At 45.9% G+C, this 19,509-nt stretch overlaps 1 protein-coding gene across 1 annotated transcript; it reads left to right on the top strand.

Moving 5' to 3' along the window:
• The first annotated feature begins 4,235 nt into the window (after positions 1-4,235).
• Positions 4,236-18,453, top strand: LOC123111002 (phosphatidylinositol 3,4,5-trisphosphate 3-phosphatase and protein-tyrosine-phosphatase PTEN2A). The gene is made up of 13 exons (XM_044531657.1): positions 4,236-4,487; positions 5,032-5,616; positions 6,264-6,365; positions 6,441-6,497; positions 11,679-11,744; positions 11,900-12,076; positions 12,186-12,272; positions 12,348-12,412; positions 12,498-12,574; positions 12,701-12,747; positions 15,267-15,397; positions 15,549-15,618; positions 17,792-18,453. The coding sequence occupies exons 2-13, from the start codon at positions 5,083-5,085 to the stop codon at positions 18,341-18,343; spliced, it is 1,965 nt and encodes a 654-aa protein (XP_044387592.1). The 5' UTR covers positions 4,236-4,487; positions 5,032-5,082; the 3' UTR covers positions 18,344-18,453.
• The last annotated feature ends 1,056 nt before the right edge of the window (positions 18,454-19,509 follow it).

Genomic DNA, 19,509 nt, shown 5'->3' with positions numbered 1-19,509 from the left:
ATTACGTGAGAGTGTCACGAGCGGAGACCTTCACAGGCTGGAGCCTTGCTTCATGTCGCCCGATGAGGACCCCGCCCAGCGCCACCCCCGACCATCGTTGGGGAGACCGGAAACCAGGACGAGACCAAGGGGCAAGGGGGACGCTGGCGCTGCCCTCGCCGATCGTAGGCCCTCCACTGGGGGAAGGGCTCGCCGGCGCCTTCCCCGGCAGGGACCTGCCTCCGAGCAGTGTCTTGCTCCGCGCAGCGCGGGGGAGGCCCTGGCTCCGGGCTCCCCCCACGCCGCTCCCAGGGCCCTTCGTGTTCCTGTGGCTGGGCCGCCGGCCTGGGAGCCCTGACGGTGGCTGCGCCCTGGTTCACCTGCGATCCATGGTTAGCGCAAGCGTGCCCCTGAGGCGTTAGCTGTACCCAATGGTTGTTGCTGTCAAAGATGTTGGTGGAGCCCTGCAGCGGCTCGCAAAGAGCATCGGCTTCATGCACGTCCAGCGCCCAGCCTGGCGTGGGGGATCGGCTGGGGCCTTCTCCCGGCGCGTACCTCAGGTCCACTGCGACGAGCACATAGGTTTCCGGGCTGGCCCCGCCCGATTCGCTACCTAGTTGCCTCACGCTCCGCCTTCTTCGGTCGTCATCGGGCCCTGATGACCGAGGGCCGGTACCCAGTGCGGCCTCAGGGGAGGTTGCTTGGAGTCGCCCCGCCACGAGGTGGCATGGTCGAAGCAGTACGGGCCACGCCGTGAGGAAGGCCGACGCCGAGAGGCTCTTCACGAGCCCTGGGAGGGGTGCGCGGGGGTGGCGAGGGAGAGCGCGTGCCCCGCCACGGCATGCGACATGGGCATGGTGCAGAATGGTGTTGCACCCCTGCATGATGCGTCCAGCAGCTCGGCAACTTGCTCTAGCAGGGCGTCGCGGCCACTTTCCGCCAGCCTGCACCTCACCAGCTCTCGAGCCACGATGACCGCGGCTCGCACGTTCGCCTGCTCCCGGCGAGTGTGCGGTGTTGTTGCCACGGTGTAGCTTGAAGATCGCGCGGCGGCGCGGTTGCGGCGCGGTGCCAGAGGAGGGGGCTGCGGCCTGCGCCTCCCATGGCCGGCGGCCCCAGGCAGAGCACAGGCCGCGAGCAGAGCGGAGTGGAGATCTTCCTCGTCGGCAGGTGCTGTTGAGGAGGCCCGGACAACCCAGTGCTCGACTTGGGCTCTCGGGGCGTCGGCCATGGTGTCGATGGAGTAGCGGCAGACCGATTGACGAAAGAGAAGATCCGACGCACCCCCTACTTGACGCGCCAAATGTCGGATTTCGGGTTTAGAAAACCCTTGATAGGTTCGAACTCTGGGGTGCGTGCGGAGATCTCAACCTACCCAGCCTGTCTACTCGCGATCCTCAAGGCCTAGCACGTCGGGCTCAAAGGGATAGAGAGACACAACAGTTTATCCTGGTTCAGGCCACCTTGCGGTGTAATACCCTACTCCAGCGTTTTTGGTGGATTGCCTCGAGGGGCTGAGGATGAACTAGTACAGTGGATGAACTGGCCTCGGGAGGTGAGCTATTCTTGAGCTTGAAGAGAGCTGGAGAGGTGGTCGGATGAGAGTGGATCCGATCTTCCCGTCCCCCCTTCTATGATGGTGGCTAAGTCCTATTTATAGTGGCCTTGGTCCTCTTCCCAAATATTGGCGGGAAGGGATCCCACAGCAGCCAGATTTGAAGGGGGACAAGAAGTACATCCTATCCTGACTAAAGTGGTCTTCGCCTGCGAAAAGCCTCTGGTCATGACGCTGTGGTGGGCTCGGTGATGACCTTCGTCCTGCTATTCTGGCGGTCTTGGTCTTGTTGCACGAGAATGGAAACCCTTGGCTGATTCCTCGGGACTCCGCGCCTGCTACTTGCCTCCTTTGCACCAAAGAGGAAACTGGTACACTGCGCTCGCTGGCGCCCGCCTGGCCTTGGTCGTCATGGCTCACGTCAGCTGAGCCTCGTGAGGTGCACCTTGCATAGAAGTCTCCCCCCCTCAGGAGCCAGCCTGATGAAGCCGATCCCCTTGGAGGTCTTGGCGTCACCCGTCTCGCGGGGCTTGGCCCCTCGCGAGGGTCTTGAGTTGTTGATGCTGAAGCTGGGCCGTACCAGGACGTCAATGGAGCCACGCAGTGGGCCGCAGGCAGGCAAGTCTGGGTACCCCCGTATCCAGAACACCGACAAAGCTAGGGTTTAGCCATTACGATATCGAGGTAGATCAACTCTTGTAACCCCTATACTCATCGAATATAATCAAGCAGGAGTACGGTTTTACCTCCATTAAGAGGGCCCGAACCTGGGTAAACATTGTGTCCCATTGATCATTGTTACCATCGATCCTTAGACATACAGCTTGGGCCCCCTACCCGAGATCTGCCGGTTTTGACACTGACAGCCTCCAGATGGGACCGCGGAAGAATAGAAATTTGCGGCGGCGAAAAAAGTGTTTCAGGTGGCTTTCTGTTGGTTTCCCAATATTAGAGAATTTATAAAGGTGGAATTAGATCAAACGGAGTCAAGAAGGGCCCACCTGTTGCCTTGTCATCTCCTCGCTTGCCGTTTGGTCTCTCAAAGCTTCTAGGGTCTCTTTTGTCAAAAAAGTAAAATGTTTCATAGCCTTTGGACTCTTTCTGGTACTGATTTTCTGGAAAACAAAAAACAAGAAGAAAATAACAACTGACACTAGGCACTGGGTTAATAGATTAGTCCAAAAATAATATAGAATAGCACAAAAAGTCATATAAAACATCCAAGATTGATGCTATAATAGCATGGAACAATAAAAAATTATAGGTATGTTGGAGACGTATCCGGTAACATGGCGCGGCCCCCAGGGCACGCCCTGTTGCCTTGCCGTCTCCTCGATTGCCGTCTGGTATCCTCCCGAAACTTCTAGGGTCTCTTTTGTTCAGAAAAAATCGTCAACAAGTTTCGTAGTGTTTGGACTCTGTTTGGTACTGATTTTCTGGAAAACCAAAAATAAGTAGAGAACATCAACCGGCACTAGACACTGGGTTAATAGGTTAGTCTCAAAAATAATATAAAATAGCACAAGAAGTCATATAAAGTATCCAACATTGATAATATAATAGCATGAAATAAACAAAAAAAAATTCTAGATACGTCTCCAGCATATCTATAATTTTTTGGTCGGCAAAGGCAAAAGAGAAAATGGATGCACAGAAAGATTAATGGATGGATGCGCGGGTTCGTAAGGGTTTTTGGGCGGGCTGGGGTTTTGGAATTCCACGTGGCTATTGTCCAAACTCCCATAAAGCCTCCAAAATTGTTTCGTTTTTCCCCAAAAAGAGCGCCCGCATTGGTATACATGTCTGTGTTTTTTTGGGAAAGTCATCATGGCTAGCTCTATTGATTAATCAGTAGAGATACATCATCTACGAGCTTGCTCACCAGACAATCTAAAGGGTCGTCAATCCAACTAGAAGAAACTTTATTACAATAACTAAACCTAGCTAGCACATGCGCCGCTTAATTTGCTGATCGAAAACAATGCTTAAACTTGACCTTCCCAATCAAGGTAGAAATGTCCACATATTCCGTGAATATCACCGCCGCTGCGTCCCACCAAGTACTCTGACCGGAACAACAGTTGATCACCGTTGGCGAGTCGGATTCCGCTTCAACCCGCTGGAACCCTAGGCTATTTGCCAAGTTTAGTCCGCCTCCCATCGCCATTTGCCTCTGTGACATTGCGTCCGCTGCATAGGGGATAAACTTATATTGAGATGCAAGGAAAATACCTCGTTCATCTCTAATAATTACTGTCGTAGCTCCAACTCCTTTGTCCGTAAAAAGGCCGTGTCCACATTAAGTTTGACAAACTTTGGGTCCGGCTTCAACCATCTTGCCTCCTCTGTCACAACTATCTTCGCCATGGCTTGCTGATAGTTGCTTGTAATCGGCAAGACCGAGAAATGCCATCTTACGAGTGGCAGGCAACTTTCGTTATGTGTTATAAGGCGGCGTGTCCATCAGAGATACCAACATCCCACCACTATGACCCGTTTAATCTCCAATGTCGGCGTTAGAGCTAGTGGCATTTGATTAATAGACAAGATATACTTCATAATGACCGACCCAGATCTATCAACATTTGCTGTTGTGTTGATAAAATCTGCCAATCCAAGCCGGTTCCACATATCTCTCGAGTGAATACACGTGAAGGTATACATTTCTATGTTGGATGGGTAAACACGTCCACACCGTCCCTCAAAACGGTTTGACGGGATACGCTTTCTTTTGCACAAAAATCCAATTAACCCCCCTGTACCCACTCCAGGGTCGTCTCCTCCCGCTGCACCCCACCAAACCCGGCCGCGATCCCCATCTCTCTGTTTCCCACACAGACCTACGCCGAAGAAGCAACCGCCCTTCTCCCCCCCTCCATCAGGCAGCTCGCCGTCGTCGCCAACTCAGCCAAGCCTCGAGGGAAGGAACGACACACAGATCCGGACCTTGCTGGTAAGGCCAGGCCACAACCCCCGCTTCTCATCTATTATAAGTTCTTGAGTCCGTAGCCGACCCGATAGATCCCCTCCAGCCCGGTTCTTTCACACGTTGCTTTGTCCGAGCTCGTTGTGAGTTTCTTGTTAGGCTTAAAGATTCTTGTTAGCTACGTGTCTCGCCGCCGTGGTAGCTCAGGTTGCGGTTCTTGTTCCTGTGTTAGTTTTAGTGTGGACGAGCTCTCATTTGTATTTTCAGTTCTTGTACATGTGGAATAACCTGCCCAGTTGCAAGTAATCAGTGATATTGATAAGATGATAATTATTCTAAATTGTCTTCTTGTTAGATATGTGAATGTGTAAAGTGATACATTGCTTGGCTGATGTGTTGATGCAACATAACATATTGTTTAGAATGAGATCTTTTGCGCTTGTTAAGAGTGAAATTGTAGTTATGCACTCAAATTCTGTGTAAATAAAATATATGCAGTTAGTCGAGGACATGATTTGTACTTGCAGATTGAGCTGCTTTCTTATAACCATGTATGATGATGGTCTTGCAGATGTGGCTTGTCATTCGTTCACCTGAGATTAATAAACTCCGTTAGTCAATCATGGAACAACAACAAGTCAAGCCATCTCTTCCCCCGTCTGATGCTCCTATGGATAACCAGGATTCATCTCCACTTCCTGCCGTTACTACTGCTGATCCTGTTCCACGTGCTCTTTCAAATGATTCTGCAACACAGGCTGCCAGTCCAAATCCTGTTGCCCCTTCATCTCCTTCTGCTCCAACTTCTGCCACCACACAAGATGCTGCAGGACGCGAGTCACCATCATCCATGTTTTCTACATCAGGCTTATCTTCCTGGGCGAAAAATCTGAAAATCCCTCAGCCTTCTTCAGGTCAAGAATCACCACCAGGTAAAAATACCGTTTCCCGTCTTGCTAGTGGCCTTGGATTGCGGCTGTCTCCAAAATACCCACAGCAAGATGAGAGTGCTGAAGGCAGCACAACCCCAACTACGGCACAAGCTGGTGTTTTTGGTTCCTTGACAAGAGGCATTGTGGATTCCTCTAAGAATGCTGTTAAGGCAGTGCAAGTTAAGGCTCGCCACATGGTCTCACAGAATAAGAGACGATATCAGGTACATTTATAGGTGTTCGAATATGAAATCGTGGGTGAACCTTTATATCTTTCAAACGCGTTTCTTTATTTTTTCAGTTCTTATAGTATTGCACTAACATGATCAGGACAAGCATACATGCCTCTAATAGTCCGCACACAATTCCTTGAATGCTATGTTTGCTCCATTGCTTGCTTCTGACTTCTGAAAAATGATGGTGTGTGTCGTTGAAAATACCTTCTTCCAGCACCAAGTCATCCATGTTAGGAGGTTTTAGACATTAATATGTGTTCATATTTAGCATGCATCTTCTCACAAGTCACATGTCGTTTGGTTCAAGGTTCATATTTGCATGTTCTTAGCTGGGTTCGGTAAGCAGTGTCATGCCTCATGATTATGATAATTCATCAGTCTTTTGCTACTTTGATAATAGCAAGGACAATCAAGAATGCTATATGGAGAGGAGGGTCGAACTTTACTATTCTGGAGAATTAGAGTAATGATCTGTGTGATTATCTTTAGAAGATCCTTGGTAGTCAGTTATTTTCTCGAACACCTTAGAAACTATACGAAAAACAGTAGGCAGGATGGTTTCACTCAATAATTTAGCTTTTGTGGCCATAGCAGCAAGACAATAGATGTTGACAATTTTCTCGTTCTTATAATAGGAAGGAGGATTTGATTTAGACATGACATATATTACAGAGAACATAATTGCTATGGGTTTTCCTGCCGGTGATTTGAGCTCAGGGATTTTCGGATATTTTGAGGTCAGTGTCACACTTTGAAGTTGGAGCTCCTTTGCATTGTCTCTAGAATTAAACACGTCAATACCTCTATTGCAGGGCTTTTATCGCAACCACATGGAGGAAGTCATCAGGTTCTTTGAAATGCATCACAAGGTAGCTTTTACTATCTATTAAGTTTCTTAACATACATGATAAATTTCAGGTTTTTAAGAGTGCCTTACAGATATATGTCTGATATTTACTTGTTTATGCTTCCATATGTTTCTTGCTACCTTGACCATGCTGCACCACTAACTTAATAACATGAGTTCGCTTCTCTTTCTCGCAAAAAGAAGCAGCTTGCTTCAGTGTAGGCATGCCCTCTGAATATGACACAGGAATAACTTCTCGAAGACACTAGTGCCGGAACAGTTGATAACTTGTTCACATCAAGTATCTACATCAAGGGGTTTGATCAATGTTTTTAAGGCGGTAAGGCGAGGCGAGGCGCCCTAGTACCGCCTCACCTTTTAGTCGCTTAAAAGCGTAAGGTGAGGCGACACAATTAGACAATTCTGAACTACTATGAGCAGCAGAATAGAGAAGAACTTGGTAGATACACACCTTGAAATTGCTGGTTGTAGAGCCCAGATAGCATCCATCCCTCCCATCCTCTTTGCAGTTGCTCTTCTCCCAAACAGAAAGCGGCATGAACATGAACAAATATGTTATAACTTAATAACTTGTCCACAAATAATGAAAAAACAGAGAACTAAACGTGAGTAAAACTGCAAAAGTGAAAAACAAGATAACTAGCATGACTGCAGTGCATGATATATTGCACAACCAGTTAACCACATGACATTAGTCATGAATCCTGATTCTTAAACATACTCATGGTTCTGGCACATGGATAGCAAACTTCCATGCACCCCTGTCCATGGCTAGTTCCTTGGTGATTCTTAAAACATTACTACAATGGCATAAAAAAATCCACATAATACCAGCATAGCAAAAGGCTTAAGGCTTGTCAACTCTCTCATGTCTCTCAACTCTCAACTTTCATCTCCAAGTCTCAATAACCATCATCAAACTCATCCATGGTGACATTGGTGTTTTCTCCACCATCTTGGTCAACATTGGTTGGATCGTCATCATTGCTCACACTATCATCATCAATCACAGTCTGAATCATCATCCTATGTGTTGGGGTCTTGGGGATACTTGAGTATTGCTCTAACTCCTCTTCCTCATCTTTTGCAAGAATTGTTGGCCGTGTTGGTGTAGGTCTCTTGTGCTGCCTTATGTATGCCACACAGACTCTTGACGCTCCCCTATGAAGTGTAGTACCTGTCCTAGGAAGATTGCGACCTCGAAAGGTTCGAAGATGCACCAATAGCCACACCAACATCCTCCCATGTAATGTCATCAGGACACCCTTGAGCACCTTTGGTGGTGACATTGTTGCGTCAACCCATTCATTGCCCCAATCAAAAACCCCAGCTTTTGTCGCCCGCCTTCTCACACCTCTTTTGAAACCTATGCATCTTCCGGTTTTATGAAACAAAGACACATCATTCATTCTTTTCCATTGTAACGTGTTTCTTTTCTTTATATGGATCTACAAATAGCAAATAAAATGAATAACTAGCTTGCTGAAATTACTATTGAATAAATACAGAGTTTACTAGTTGACTCGCAAATTCAAATGTGCTCCGATTTCTGTCACAACCAAATGATGAAGCACAAAGACTAACAATACGCTTTTCAAACCTTTGTAGCTCAATGGCCTGACCACAATATGCACACCACCAAACAATCAACATGTAAAAATAAACATATATGAAGGCCCTGTTCGGAATCGATCCGCTCTGCGGAGTTGTGGAGCTCGGTTTTGGCAGCTCCCTCAAAGTGAGCTGCAATCCCGTCCGCTCCGGGAGCAGAGTTAGAGGAGCGGAGAGAAACCGAACACTCCCGAAGAGTCTGTCTATAAATTTCATTGCTGGAATTACCTTGCAAAAATTAACATGCTGCATTCAACATGACTTACGAGGGTTTCTTTTCCCCATGTCGATCAATTTTGTTTTGAAGATTGACATCAAGTACCATTTTTGCAAGTACATCATTAAAGCAGCTCCTTAGCTTCACAACTAAGGCATCATCATTTTCTCTTTACTGTTGACTGGTAGGGCTCACCGGAGCTGAGCACGATGAAAGTGAATGTTCTGCGCCGCGTGCAAACCTGCGATTTCTCTGTTTCTTTCTCCTCTATCTATTTGAGCTGCAATGCCCACGATCCGTGGCGTTCGTTCTATCCCACGAATGAATCGTGCTTGAGTACAAGACTCGCTCAAAGTTTGTTAGAAACCCGAGCTAAGCTCTAACAGAAACGGGAAATGAAGAAAAAACCGAAATGGCGCCGTGGCAGCCTAAAAGTGCTAGGAGCACCGCCATCGCCTGCTGATCCTCACGGTGCGGGATGTCGTCGTCCTCGATGGCGTTCCACAGGTGCTTGCATATTCACCTGCATGACCAGGCCCAGTCGGTGTAGTTTGTCCTGTTCAGCATGGGGAAGGAGAGTCCACTGCTGCCGCCGCCGATCTCCCGGACGACCTGCTGCATGACCAGCTCCCCCCTCGCCGCACTCTGCTGTGGTCGCGGCTCGCGTCCCGTGGCCTTGGTGGCTGCGGCTTGGAGCCATGGGAGGGAGAGTTTGTCTGCCCTCCTCTGCTCGTGTCCACCGATCACCGGTTAACAAGGCTCTGATGCCAATTGTCGGCCGGAAGAGCTTACGGGAGCTGAAGCATGATGAACTCAACACACACACAGACAATGTTTTGCGCCATGTGCATACTTGCGACTTTTCTACCTCGTTTTCCTAATGCAACATGCAATGCCCGGATTAAGGGACACATCGGCCAACTCCAAGAAGAAAGTGTCCTTTGGATTATTTATTAACAAGGAAGTTAATCAAATGGCGCCCCCTTCTATCGAACCAGCCATCCGACATGAGTTTCCTAATCTATTATTTCCATGTTGCCTCCTACTTGTTTCCTTGACACAATCATTAAGCAATGGCTCTCTCTCAGGTCTTGGTTCATAGGCACTAGGAGGCTTGTACCCTGAACCATATTGGCAAGGGGCTTCAATTGCAATCTCAAATTGTCTACTGCTTGTAGCATTAAATGGTATACCACACTCACAGAAGAACAAATGCTCACTGCATATTCACATAGTGCCTCTCTTCCTTAGTCTTTGTGCTGGACTCCATAGTGCTTTGAGAACACCCAAGGCGCCTTTCATCTACAAGATCCTCAGGTGTTCTTCGAAACATTGCAACAATTTGCTTGGAACTATTGGCAGCAGCAGCAGCAGACTTGCCTTTTGCTGACATGTTGGTAACAAATGCTCTCTTGTTCACTATGGGAGGCCATGCTGAGTTGGAGAGCCGAGCTGGCTGGGGTGCATGAGGTGCTACTAGCTTGGGAGCAACAGCAGCATACTCCACTATCAGGCCATAGGAGACCAAGACGAGACAGTGGAGGCGACATTAGAGAGTGGAGGCGACATTAGAGAGTAGAGGCGATGCAGTCCGGTGAGGCAGCTGCCTGGGTGTCGTCATCTAATGAGGAAGCAGCCGTGACGGCATCCTCCACTGGACCCCGTATTGCTATGGGCCAAAGAGGCCAGAATATACACGAGTGCGGACGTCCTGCACGCAGCGGCAGCTGACCGTCCTGGCGAGGTGATCCGTGGGATAAAGTTTGTTGAAATGAGAAAAGGCGACATACATTAGTCCATACCTGCGAATACCCTTGTCCGCATCAGGTCTGGTGGGCTCGTGGAGGGTACACATGTGACGCAAAAAGGAGGTTTTGCGCAGAGCATGCGTGTGTCGCCCCTTTCTTTACTTGGCGGGCCCGGAGCTGTCCCGCGTCTCGGAGCACTTTTCTTTTCCGATTGGGGGCAAAGACCACACTTAGCCAGAGGTCCATCTGGATCTGGCCATGGTGATTCCCGACGCGACGACGCCGGCGTTGGCCTCTGGGTGAGTTAAACTCTGGCGCCATCTTTGTTCTCCATCGTCTATAGTACTTACTAGTTTGCTCCGGGGCGCCGCTACTGCAGATCGACGGGGGCGGAAACCGATTCAGTGGTGCGCGAGGGGGCGTCTGTTTGGGGCGCCGCCTGTCCTGCCGTGGCCGATTCTGCCGTAGGCGTGATCTCGCCGGAGATACGACCGGTGGATCAGGTCGGGGCGGATCTGGGCCCGGTTGGCGACTTGCCTGAAGTCGAGTTGTCCGGCGCGTCCTGCACGACGTCCCAGGGCACCTTGGGCACATGATCGATGGCAGCGGTGGTGGAGTTGCCCGGAGACGACGAGCATACGAGGAGCTCTGGGACATATTGGCACAACGTGGGGTCGGAGGAATGAGAAGAGATGCTTGAGCGTGGTGGAAAAAGGAGGTCGCAGTACTGTCTGTGTCAAGTGCGAGCGTCATCCGCTGCATGGGCTTTTAATACACCATGGTGCAAAAGAGTTTACGTTATACAGTGCTCTCATGGAAAGGTCGTTTTCGTCCTCTCGTCTGCGCGTACCTCAACGTGTCAGGTCATGCTGTCAGTGGGGGGTCCTCTGAAAATACGCATATACGCAACATGTCACTCTCCAACGTTCCCCTATACTCCAACTAGCACGTTCAACTGCCCGAATCGCGATGGTACGTGCGCCATCGATGCCCTGCGTGCAGCTGCCGCTGCGTGCAGGGATGCACTTCTCGAATATACACATGCTATATATGCAAATATACCCCTATATAAAGGAGGAAGTACACATATCTATTACATGGACAAGGCGGATGCCTTTCGTAGATGTCAAAGGCGGCTCGACGCCCTGGACTTGGGGGGCACCCTGACGCCAAAGCGTCGCATAAAAGCAATGTGTTTTAGCGTTTCTATTATGATGAATGTGCAAGTTAACTTTTTCATCTGTTGTACAATGCATATCTTTGTTAAGGTGATGAATGCCTTTTTCATTTGCTTGAGGGTGGTAATTCATCTATGATATTTTGCTTCTATGCACTGTTAGACCTATCTTCTCTATTTTTACCAATGTGCAATACTACTGGAAGTTTTGCAGTTAAGGACTCCTGTGGATCAAACCTATAACACATGTTTCTTGAAGTTCGGTAGATCTCGTGAAATGTCATTGGGGTAGTTAAATTTTAGTTGAATGTCATTGGAGGACAACTACGTTTTCTAGTTGATCTTCGTTTACATCAATTACAAAGTTCAGTTACAAATGTTACTTGAACTATTTGTGCCTTTTAACCTCTATTTATTATTATGTTACAGGGGAAATATAAGGTGTATAACCTTTGCTCAGAAAGGCTGTACGATGCATCTCTTTTTGAGGGAAAGGTATGGGCAGCTTATATATCTGTTTATGTCCCTGTCCTGTCACCACCAAGAAATAATTAGAAAATTTCCCATCACTTGCTTCAGTTTCCTTCACACAGTTTGATAATGAAATAATCATTTTTGTTCGATATTCATATTTGATGTGTATATTTTAGGTTGCATGCTTTCCTTTTGACGATCATAATTGTCCTCCGATACAACTTGTCATATCATTTTGCCAAAGTGCATACTCATGGTTGAAGGAAGACATAGAAAATGTGGTGGTTGTCCATTGCAAAGCTGGGAAAGCAAGAACAGGGTTGATGATCTCCAGCCTTCTAGTATACCTAAAGGTAAAATCAGTATTTGCATTACATGCTAATTAAAATTAGCCATGCCAATTCTCCTACCAATTTTGAGGGTTAATAAGATTGGAAGCTCGTGCATCATATGTATGGACAGTTCTTTCCTACTGCGGAGGAGTCCATTGAATACTACAATCAGAAAAGATGTGTAGATGGAAAAGGGCTTATTCTTCCAAGCCAGATTGTGAGTAACCCTCGGATTATTTTAATTTATTTATATAACAATGCATTATTCTTAATGCGCTGGAAAAAATTACAGAGATATGTGAAGTACTTTGAGCGTATCTTAACTTACTTCAATGGTGAAAATCAGCCGCCTCGCAGGTGTTCACACTACTTCCTCCTTGATTTCAGTATGATCTGCATGTATCTCATTTGTTAATAATTAAGCATGTGCCACACTTTCCAGGTGCATGCTTAGGGGATTTCGCCTTCATAGGTGCCCCTATTGGATCAGGCCATCAATTACTGTGTCCAATCATAATGGTATCTTACATCATGAATTGAACTTGAAATGTTCATCTCACATATCATATAGTAAAAGAGTAACTTGTTCTTTTTCTATGATTAGCAGTTTTTCTCCTCTGCATTGAGTAATAACCTATTATGCAGGTGTTCTTTTTTCTACAAAGAAGCATCCAAGAACGAAAGAACTAATGGTATGCCTTTCCATCAATAAACTACTCTGGTTTTTGTTCATTAATAAAACATTCTTGTTTATGTTCAGTAGTTTGTGGCTTTCTGCTTACTCTGAAAATTATCGGTTGTGTATCTCGAATATCTGTGCAGGTTGTTCATATTATTGATTGCGCCCACTTTGTTTTTGTAAGCTCGTAGCGGAAACCGCATAGTGTTAAAGAAGGTTCTTAAAAAAATCAGTGGTCTAGTACTGTCTTCTATAGCTTGAAGCAGTTGTATGAACATAGCCTAGTACCGTCTTCTATAGCTTGAAGCAGTTGTATGCCCAACATTTTCAGTACCAATGGGGTGTTACATTGGTAAAGAAATGTAATGGTTGTTATATCATACTGTAAATGATATTAGGTCCAAGAGAGAAATGAAACTAACAAATATTGAACACTATTTTTTTGTGTTGATTCTTTGCTTCCTCAACAATAGATACATGCCTCCTTCTAATATACCGATGGCTTATAATATTTTGTAATATTTCTTGCTTAACTAACTGGTCTCGTATTGCTCCGAATTTTCCTATATAAAGGACAGACCTGTTAAGGAGTATAGTATTGGTCTAGGAGTTCTTATTAGGCTACGTCTCTTTCCTTGTACCCCAAGTCTTCTGTAATATATATATGCCCCTTGGGCTATGCAATCGAGATAAGGTGCATCCATAACATGGTATTAGAGCCTAGTTAAAAAAAATCGCATGCACAACTCATGCTCCATCCAATCTTGCGCCGCCATAATCCTCTTGGCTTGCTGCTGATTTCTTCTCCTGTCCACATGTGTGCCTGCCTCTGGTCGCTGCTGCTTCCACGCACGCCACGTGCTGCTCCCCTTAGTCAATGCCTCTACCACATGCCACTGCACACTGCCAAACAATCGACCTGCCGGCTTCTGCTTCGCCTAGCCGGCCTTTGCTCCGCTCCGATCCACCGGTCCTCCACCTCTGCCCCACCCTGATTCACCGACTCTCCACCTCGATCCGCCGGCCCGCTGACTGATTGCAAGAGCACAATACTTTTGGAATCTAGATATGTTGGCTTCTACCTTAAAGTGTCTTGCGTGTTTCTATGGATTTTGCATTAGTGAAGCTAAACACAAAAACAATGCTATAATGGAAGTACATTTGGAATTTGTGTGGTTGCTACTTGAGCAGCCTACTTTGTTATCTCTTTTCTTTTCCTTTTTCTTTGTTTCAGGCTTTATTTAGCATAATCTAGTAGGTTTCCAGTTTTGTTGTTTCCATAAAACAAAGTACCACCACCAAGAACAATAAAGCCTTTAGTCCCAAACAAGTTGGAGTAGGCTAGAGCTGAAACCCATAATATCTCGAAACCAACTCATGGTTCTGGCACGTGGATAGCTAACTTCCACGCACCCCTGTCCATGGCTAGTTCTTGGTGATATTCCAGTCCTTCAGATCTCTCTTTACGGACTCCTCCCATGTCAAGTTTGGTCTACCCCAACCTCTCTTGACATTATCAGCACATTTTAGCCGTCTGCTATGCATTGGAGCTTCTGGAGGCCTGCATTGAATATGTCCAAACCATCTCAGAAGATGTTGAACAAGCTTCTCTTCAGTCGGTGCTACCCCAACTCAATCCCCTATATCATCATTCCAGACCCGATTCTTTCTTGTGTGGCCACACATCCATCTCAACATGTGCATCTCCGCTACACCTAACTGTTGAACATGCCGCCTTTTAGTTGGCCAACACTCAACGCCATACAACATTGCGGGGCGAATCGCCGTCCTATAGGACCTGCCTTTTAGCTTTTGTGGCACTCTTGTCACAGAGAACGCCAAAAGCTTGGCACCACTTCATCCATCCGGCTTTGATCTGATGTCTCACATCTTCATCGATATCACCATCCTTCTGCAGCATTGACCCCAAATATCGGAAGGTGTCCTTCAAAGGTACCACCTACCCATCAAGGCTAACCTCCTCGTGCTTAGTAGTACTGAAACTGCACCTCATGTACCCAGTTTTAGTTCTACTAAGCCTAAAACCTTTCGATTCCAAGGTTTGTCTCCATAGCTCTAACTTTCTGTTAACCCCCGTCCGACTATCATCGACTAGCACCATATCATCTGCAAAGAGCATACACCATGGGATATCTCCTTGTATATCCCTTGTGACCTCATCCATCACCAAAGCAAAATGATAAGGGCTCAAAGCTGACCCTTGGTGCAGTCCTATTTTGATCGGGAAGTCATCAGTCTCGCCATCGCTTGTTCAAACACTTGTCACAACATTATCGTACATGTCCTTGATGAGGTTAATGTACTTTGTTGGGACTTGTGTTTCTCCAAGGCCCACCACATGACATTCCGTAAAACAAAGTACCAAAAACCTCAAAAGATGTTCCAAACTCTCTTATTTCACTATGACCTAGAGAAGCTGTTTCTATTATTATATATTTGATCTATTCTCTAAATGCATGGGAAGTCTCTCTCTGCTCTCATTTGGTAACTTAATTTTCAACCCATTTTCAGCCAGAAGATTTCTGGTTTAGTGCACCAAAGAAGGGAATTATGGTTTTCGCGTTGCCCGGGGAGCCTGGATTAGCAGAGGTAGCTGGTGATTTCAAGATTCAGTTTCATGATCGGCAAGGAGATTTCTACTGGTAAGCTCCTTTTTTCTAATAATGTATCATTCCTTTACATAAGTATCTTGCTTTAGTTGCAGAATATATATATGGCATCAAAATCTTACATGGGAAACTGGAAATAAATTATATTCTTAATTATATTTTACACTTAACTTGTCTTTTTCAGCTGGCTAAATACAACAATGATGGAGAATAGAGTGACACTGAATCCAACTGATTTTGATGATTTTGACAAGGTAACCGATGCTTCATTGCTGATTTTGACAAGGTAACTGATTATTTTGACTAGGTAGGTACACGTGCAAATTGCACGTAGGAGCTTATAGATATAACCAAAGTATGAATGAATATCGATATACCACATGATAAACAGGTAAACATGTTAGTTTGGAGTCATGCATGCATGGCATAGATGTAGATTTAGTTCTCGTGGTTCATCCCATTGAAAATCAAATTATAACTACAGAATATTTGAAGACTGCAAGGTATAATAGTACATGAAAATGTCAAATATATCCAGCACATTTGTCCTTAGGTATCTCGTATTGCAGTTTTGAGTAGCTAGTATTGCATCTTCAAAGACAAATGGAATTATGAACGTGTTGTCATAACTTTGAGTTTTTTTTTGTAAAGTAAGAGTGAATGGAATTATTTTTGAAGAAACAAACTTGGGGGAATTAAAGTATGGAAGGATCTAGAACAAATGAGAAGTGCCTGTGAAGTGAGGTTTGTGCATATTGCGCATTGTAAATCATATATAGTAAAAAAGGAATGGCATTTCATTCGAAAAAAGTTTGGATAGTTAAAGTATGGAAGATTCTAGAACAAAAGAAGTGTTTGGTGTTTTAGAATTTGTGTATATTGTGCACTCTAAATCATAAAGTAAAAGAGTGAGAATTCATCTACAAGAAAAAAAGTTTGGATAATTAAACTACAACATGGGACGAGGTTGCGCCTATGTAATTGCTAAATAAATTCCAGAGTTGTTATTGACCACACCAGGGCACGGTCAACCTGATCACAAAGTTGCAGTCCCTGCAAGCAGTCGAAGAACAAGCAAGAAGTATGATTTGCAATATAAACTGCTGAATGTTGGGTTTCCGTAAACGGTCTTGGGTTGGTTGTTACACAAATGAAATATATGAATTTGCAACTATGGCGAATTTGTACCTAAACAAAACCCAAGTCTAAACGATGCCCTGGAGGGGTTTTGGGGGGGGGGGGGATCAACCCTAAGTCGGTTTCTCCACTAATACGAACTCGAAAAACTACCTATTGCCCTTTATTTCGATTTTACATGGGTCTGGCCCAAAAGTGAGGTGGCACAATACCTAAGGATGATTATCGATGAAATTATGAAGTGTTATCGTGTGTGCTTTGTCCATGCCTTCATGTGTCATTATGGCTCCCTCAAAGTCCTGAAATTACGTGTGCGAACTCTGGTGATTGGTCCTTGTCTTTTTGTTACTTGAGCAGGTGTACCCGTGAGATCTGTGGGTGTAACTGCAGTAGGGGATGTCCTCATCAGTGCACGTGGTAGAATCCGATGGAGTGAAGATGATGTCCAACGGCCAATAGTGCTCGGATTTACCACCTCTGTATCGTCGGATTATCTTCATCCAATGTCCAATATTCAAAGTTGTTAATACATTAACGGAAGTTTATTTCAAAAATAAAAATATTGAACTATTCAATAAGATGCACGCTTTGTTGAGTCCACATGACAGTTTTAGGCCCTGTTGGGGACACGGTTGTGTAAAACCATAGTTAAAAAAGGCGCGCCTAGCTCTAGGCGATAGCAAAACGCCTAGCACTGCGCTTAATCTGCACATAATTGCGCATAAGCATGCGCTTTGGTCAGAAATCGCAAGGTGGCAAAACACACAATGTGTAATACACAGGAATATGAATAAGTGTAGGAATGGGGAAGGATCACACCTGCAAAATAAAGGAGCCGCAAAACAACAGGAAAACATAAGGAGCGTGCGATTTGGGTGGTTGCAGGAGAATGAAGGAATGGTACTGTTGCACCTGTTATTAATCATGGTTCCATGAATATTTTATTTGCATTTCCTTTCTCCCATTGGCATCGAGTAGATGCACACCTTTCCTTTCTCCCAAACTTTAGGTTGGAAAATTTTCCCACAGGAACAAATGTTCCTTTGAAATTCCTGCAGATTTCCTACGGACCCAATGCACCCTTATTCCATGAGTTGCCATGTGTAATGCAAGGTTTGGCTCTAGTTGAGCTGTAGCAGACTTGGTACATTTTATATTTGCCATTGATGAAAATGATTTATATTACTACTAGTAAGTGAAGAAAACATTTTGCCCAGTGATGAGTCATTTATCTTGAGTTCACCTTGTTGCCCTTTGTTCAGACTCTTAACTAACTATTATGGTATCCAGAGAAAATTGCCGTCACCAGGATTCCAGGTTGAGATCGTTCTGGTAGATTATAGTGGTTCACAACCACCAAAACAAAAACCAGCTGATGGATCTGCTGATAAGAAGTCTGATGCTGATTCCTCTACGAGCAGCAGTGCCAAAGACAGCAATGCTGCACCTGTAGAGTCCAAGAAAGAAACTGGAAGTGATGATAAGGATGATGTTTTTTCTGACAATGAAGCAGAAGATGGATCATCCAAGGGCAGGAAGGAGGAGGTCTCCAGCAGTGGTCAAGGTGGAGCAAATGGAGCCAAAGCTTCTGAAACAAGTGTTGCACAACAGGAGCCATCAGCCGTTGCTAGCGGAATCGAGAAAATAACCATTTCGGGTGATCAAGGAATTGCAAGGGCACCTGACGTTATCTCTCTCAAAACTGAAGCTAGCAGCAAGAGCGGCTCCACCAAAGCACAACCCCCTGCTCTGGAATCATCCAGCTTGAGCGAGTTCAAGGCCATCGCCGCAGACGCTTCGGTCTTCTCATTTGGAGATGAAGATGACTACGAAAGCGAATAGGGCCCTCTGCTTTTGCAGGTGTTTGGTTTGTCATGTGTACATTTTCACTCTTCTAAGACCCATGATGGAATGTCACTATAAAGCAACGCTGGAAAGAATTGATTTATTTCTGTGTTTTGCGTTTATTATAGCCCTTTAATCAAGGTGCAGTGTTGTACGTTGACCAGATCTGAACTTGGACAGTAGCGACTGAGAATGTTGTAGCCATTTGATTCTCCAAGCCAGAGCCCCCCCCCCCCCCCCCCCCCCCAGTGTTGTACCTTGACCAGATCTGAACTTGGACAGTAGCGACTGAGAATGTTATAGCCATTTGATTCTCCAAGCCAGAGCAGCACGAGCACCCGCGGTTTTTTGCCCTAGGGAGAATCAGGTTTTCAGCTGCGCCCCCAGTAGGGCTGGAAAAAAAGCTCGAAGCTCGCGAGCTAAACAAGTAGCTCGTGACGGCTCGAATCGACTCGAACTCGAAGAATAATGAGTTCAGCCGAGCTTTAATTTAAGATCGTTTATAGACCAAGTTAAACGAGCCAATCTCATGAGTACCTGTGTAACTCGTTAGGCTCGATAGATCAGCCACTCCCAATAAAAAGAAAGATCAGTCACTAAACAGCCTACGTCCCAGGCGCACAACCCAAGGCCCAGCCGTTGAAGGCCTAGCCTCCTAGGAGACTCATGCGTTACAAGGAAATTATAATTGTTTAGTGATATATATGTTTAATATATACATAATCATTTTTATCATATTTGAGGGTTTTATGTTTATATTTTTAACGAGCTTAACAAGCTAAACGAGCCAGCTCGCGAGTTATACGAGTCGAGCCAATCTTGGGTTTGAGCTCGTTATAGTAACGAGTCGAGTCGAGCTAGCTCGTTAACGAAACGAGCTCTAGCGAGTCGAGCCGAGCTGGCTCGACTCAGCTCGAATTCCAGCCCTAGCCCCCAGGTTTTGGGCCTCCAAACACGCCAAAATTCAAAGTTTTTTCTTTCCCACTACCAAAAAACGACACAAGTTCGGTGATCATCATGCCACAGGTCGGTTAGCGAACATAGCCAAAGTCCGACGATCAAAAGGGGTGGGAACTCAAATGCAGGCTCCTCTACCGTAGGGGTGGGAACTCAAATGCAGGCTCCTCTACCGTAGGGGTGGGAGAGGTCGGTGTCGGCATTGT

The sequence above is a fragment of the Triticum aestivum genome, chromosome 5B, assembly GCF_018294505.1.
Source record: "Triticum aestivum cultivar Chinese Spring chromosome 5B, IWGSC CS RefSeq v2.1, whole genome shotgun sequence".
NCBI lineage: Eukaryota > Viridiplantae > Streptophyta > Magnoliopsida > Poales > Poaceae > Triticum > Triticum aestivum.
The sequence above is the reverse complement of the archived record's forward strand: the minus strand, read 5'-3'. Positions and strand labels throughout refer to the sequence as shown.

Excerpts from the sequence above, each read along its gene's own strand:
- LOC123111002 (XM_044531657.1), top strand. The coding sequence starts at position 5,083 with ATGGAACAACAACAAGTCAAGCCATCTCTTCCCCCGTCTGATGCTCCT. Across the intron at positions 6,366-6,440 it reads GGATTTTCGGATATTTTGAG|GGCTTTTATCGCAACCACAT; the intron begins GTCAGTGTCACA and ends CCTCTATTGCAG. Across the intron at positions 11,745-11,899 it reads CATCTCTTTTTGAGGGAAAG|GTTGCATGCTTTCCTTTTGA; the intron begins GTATGGGCAGCT and ends TGTATATTTTAG.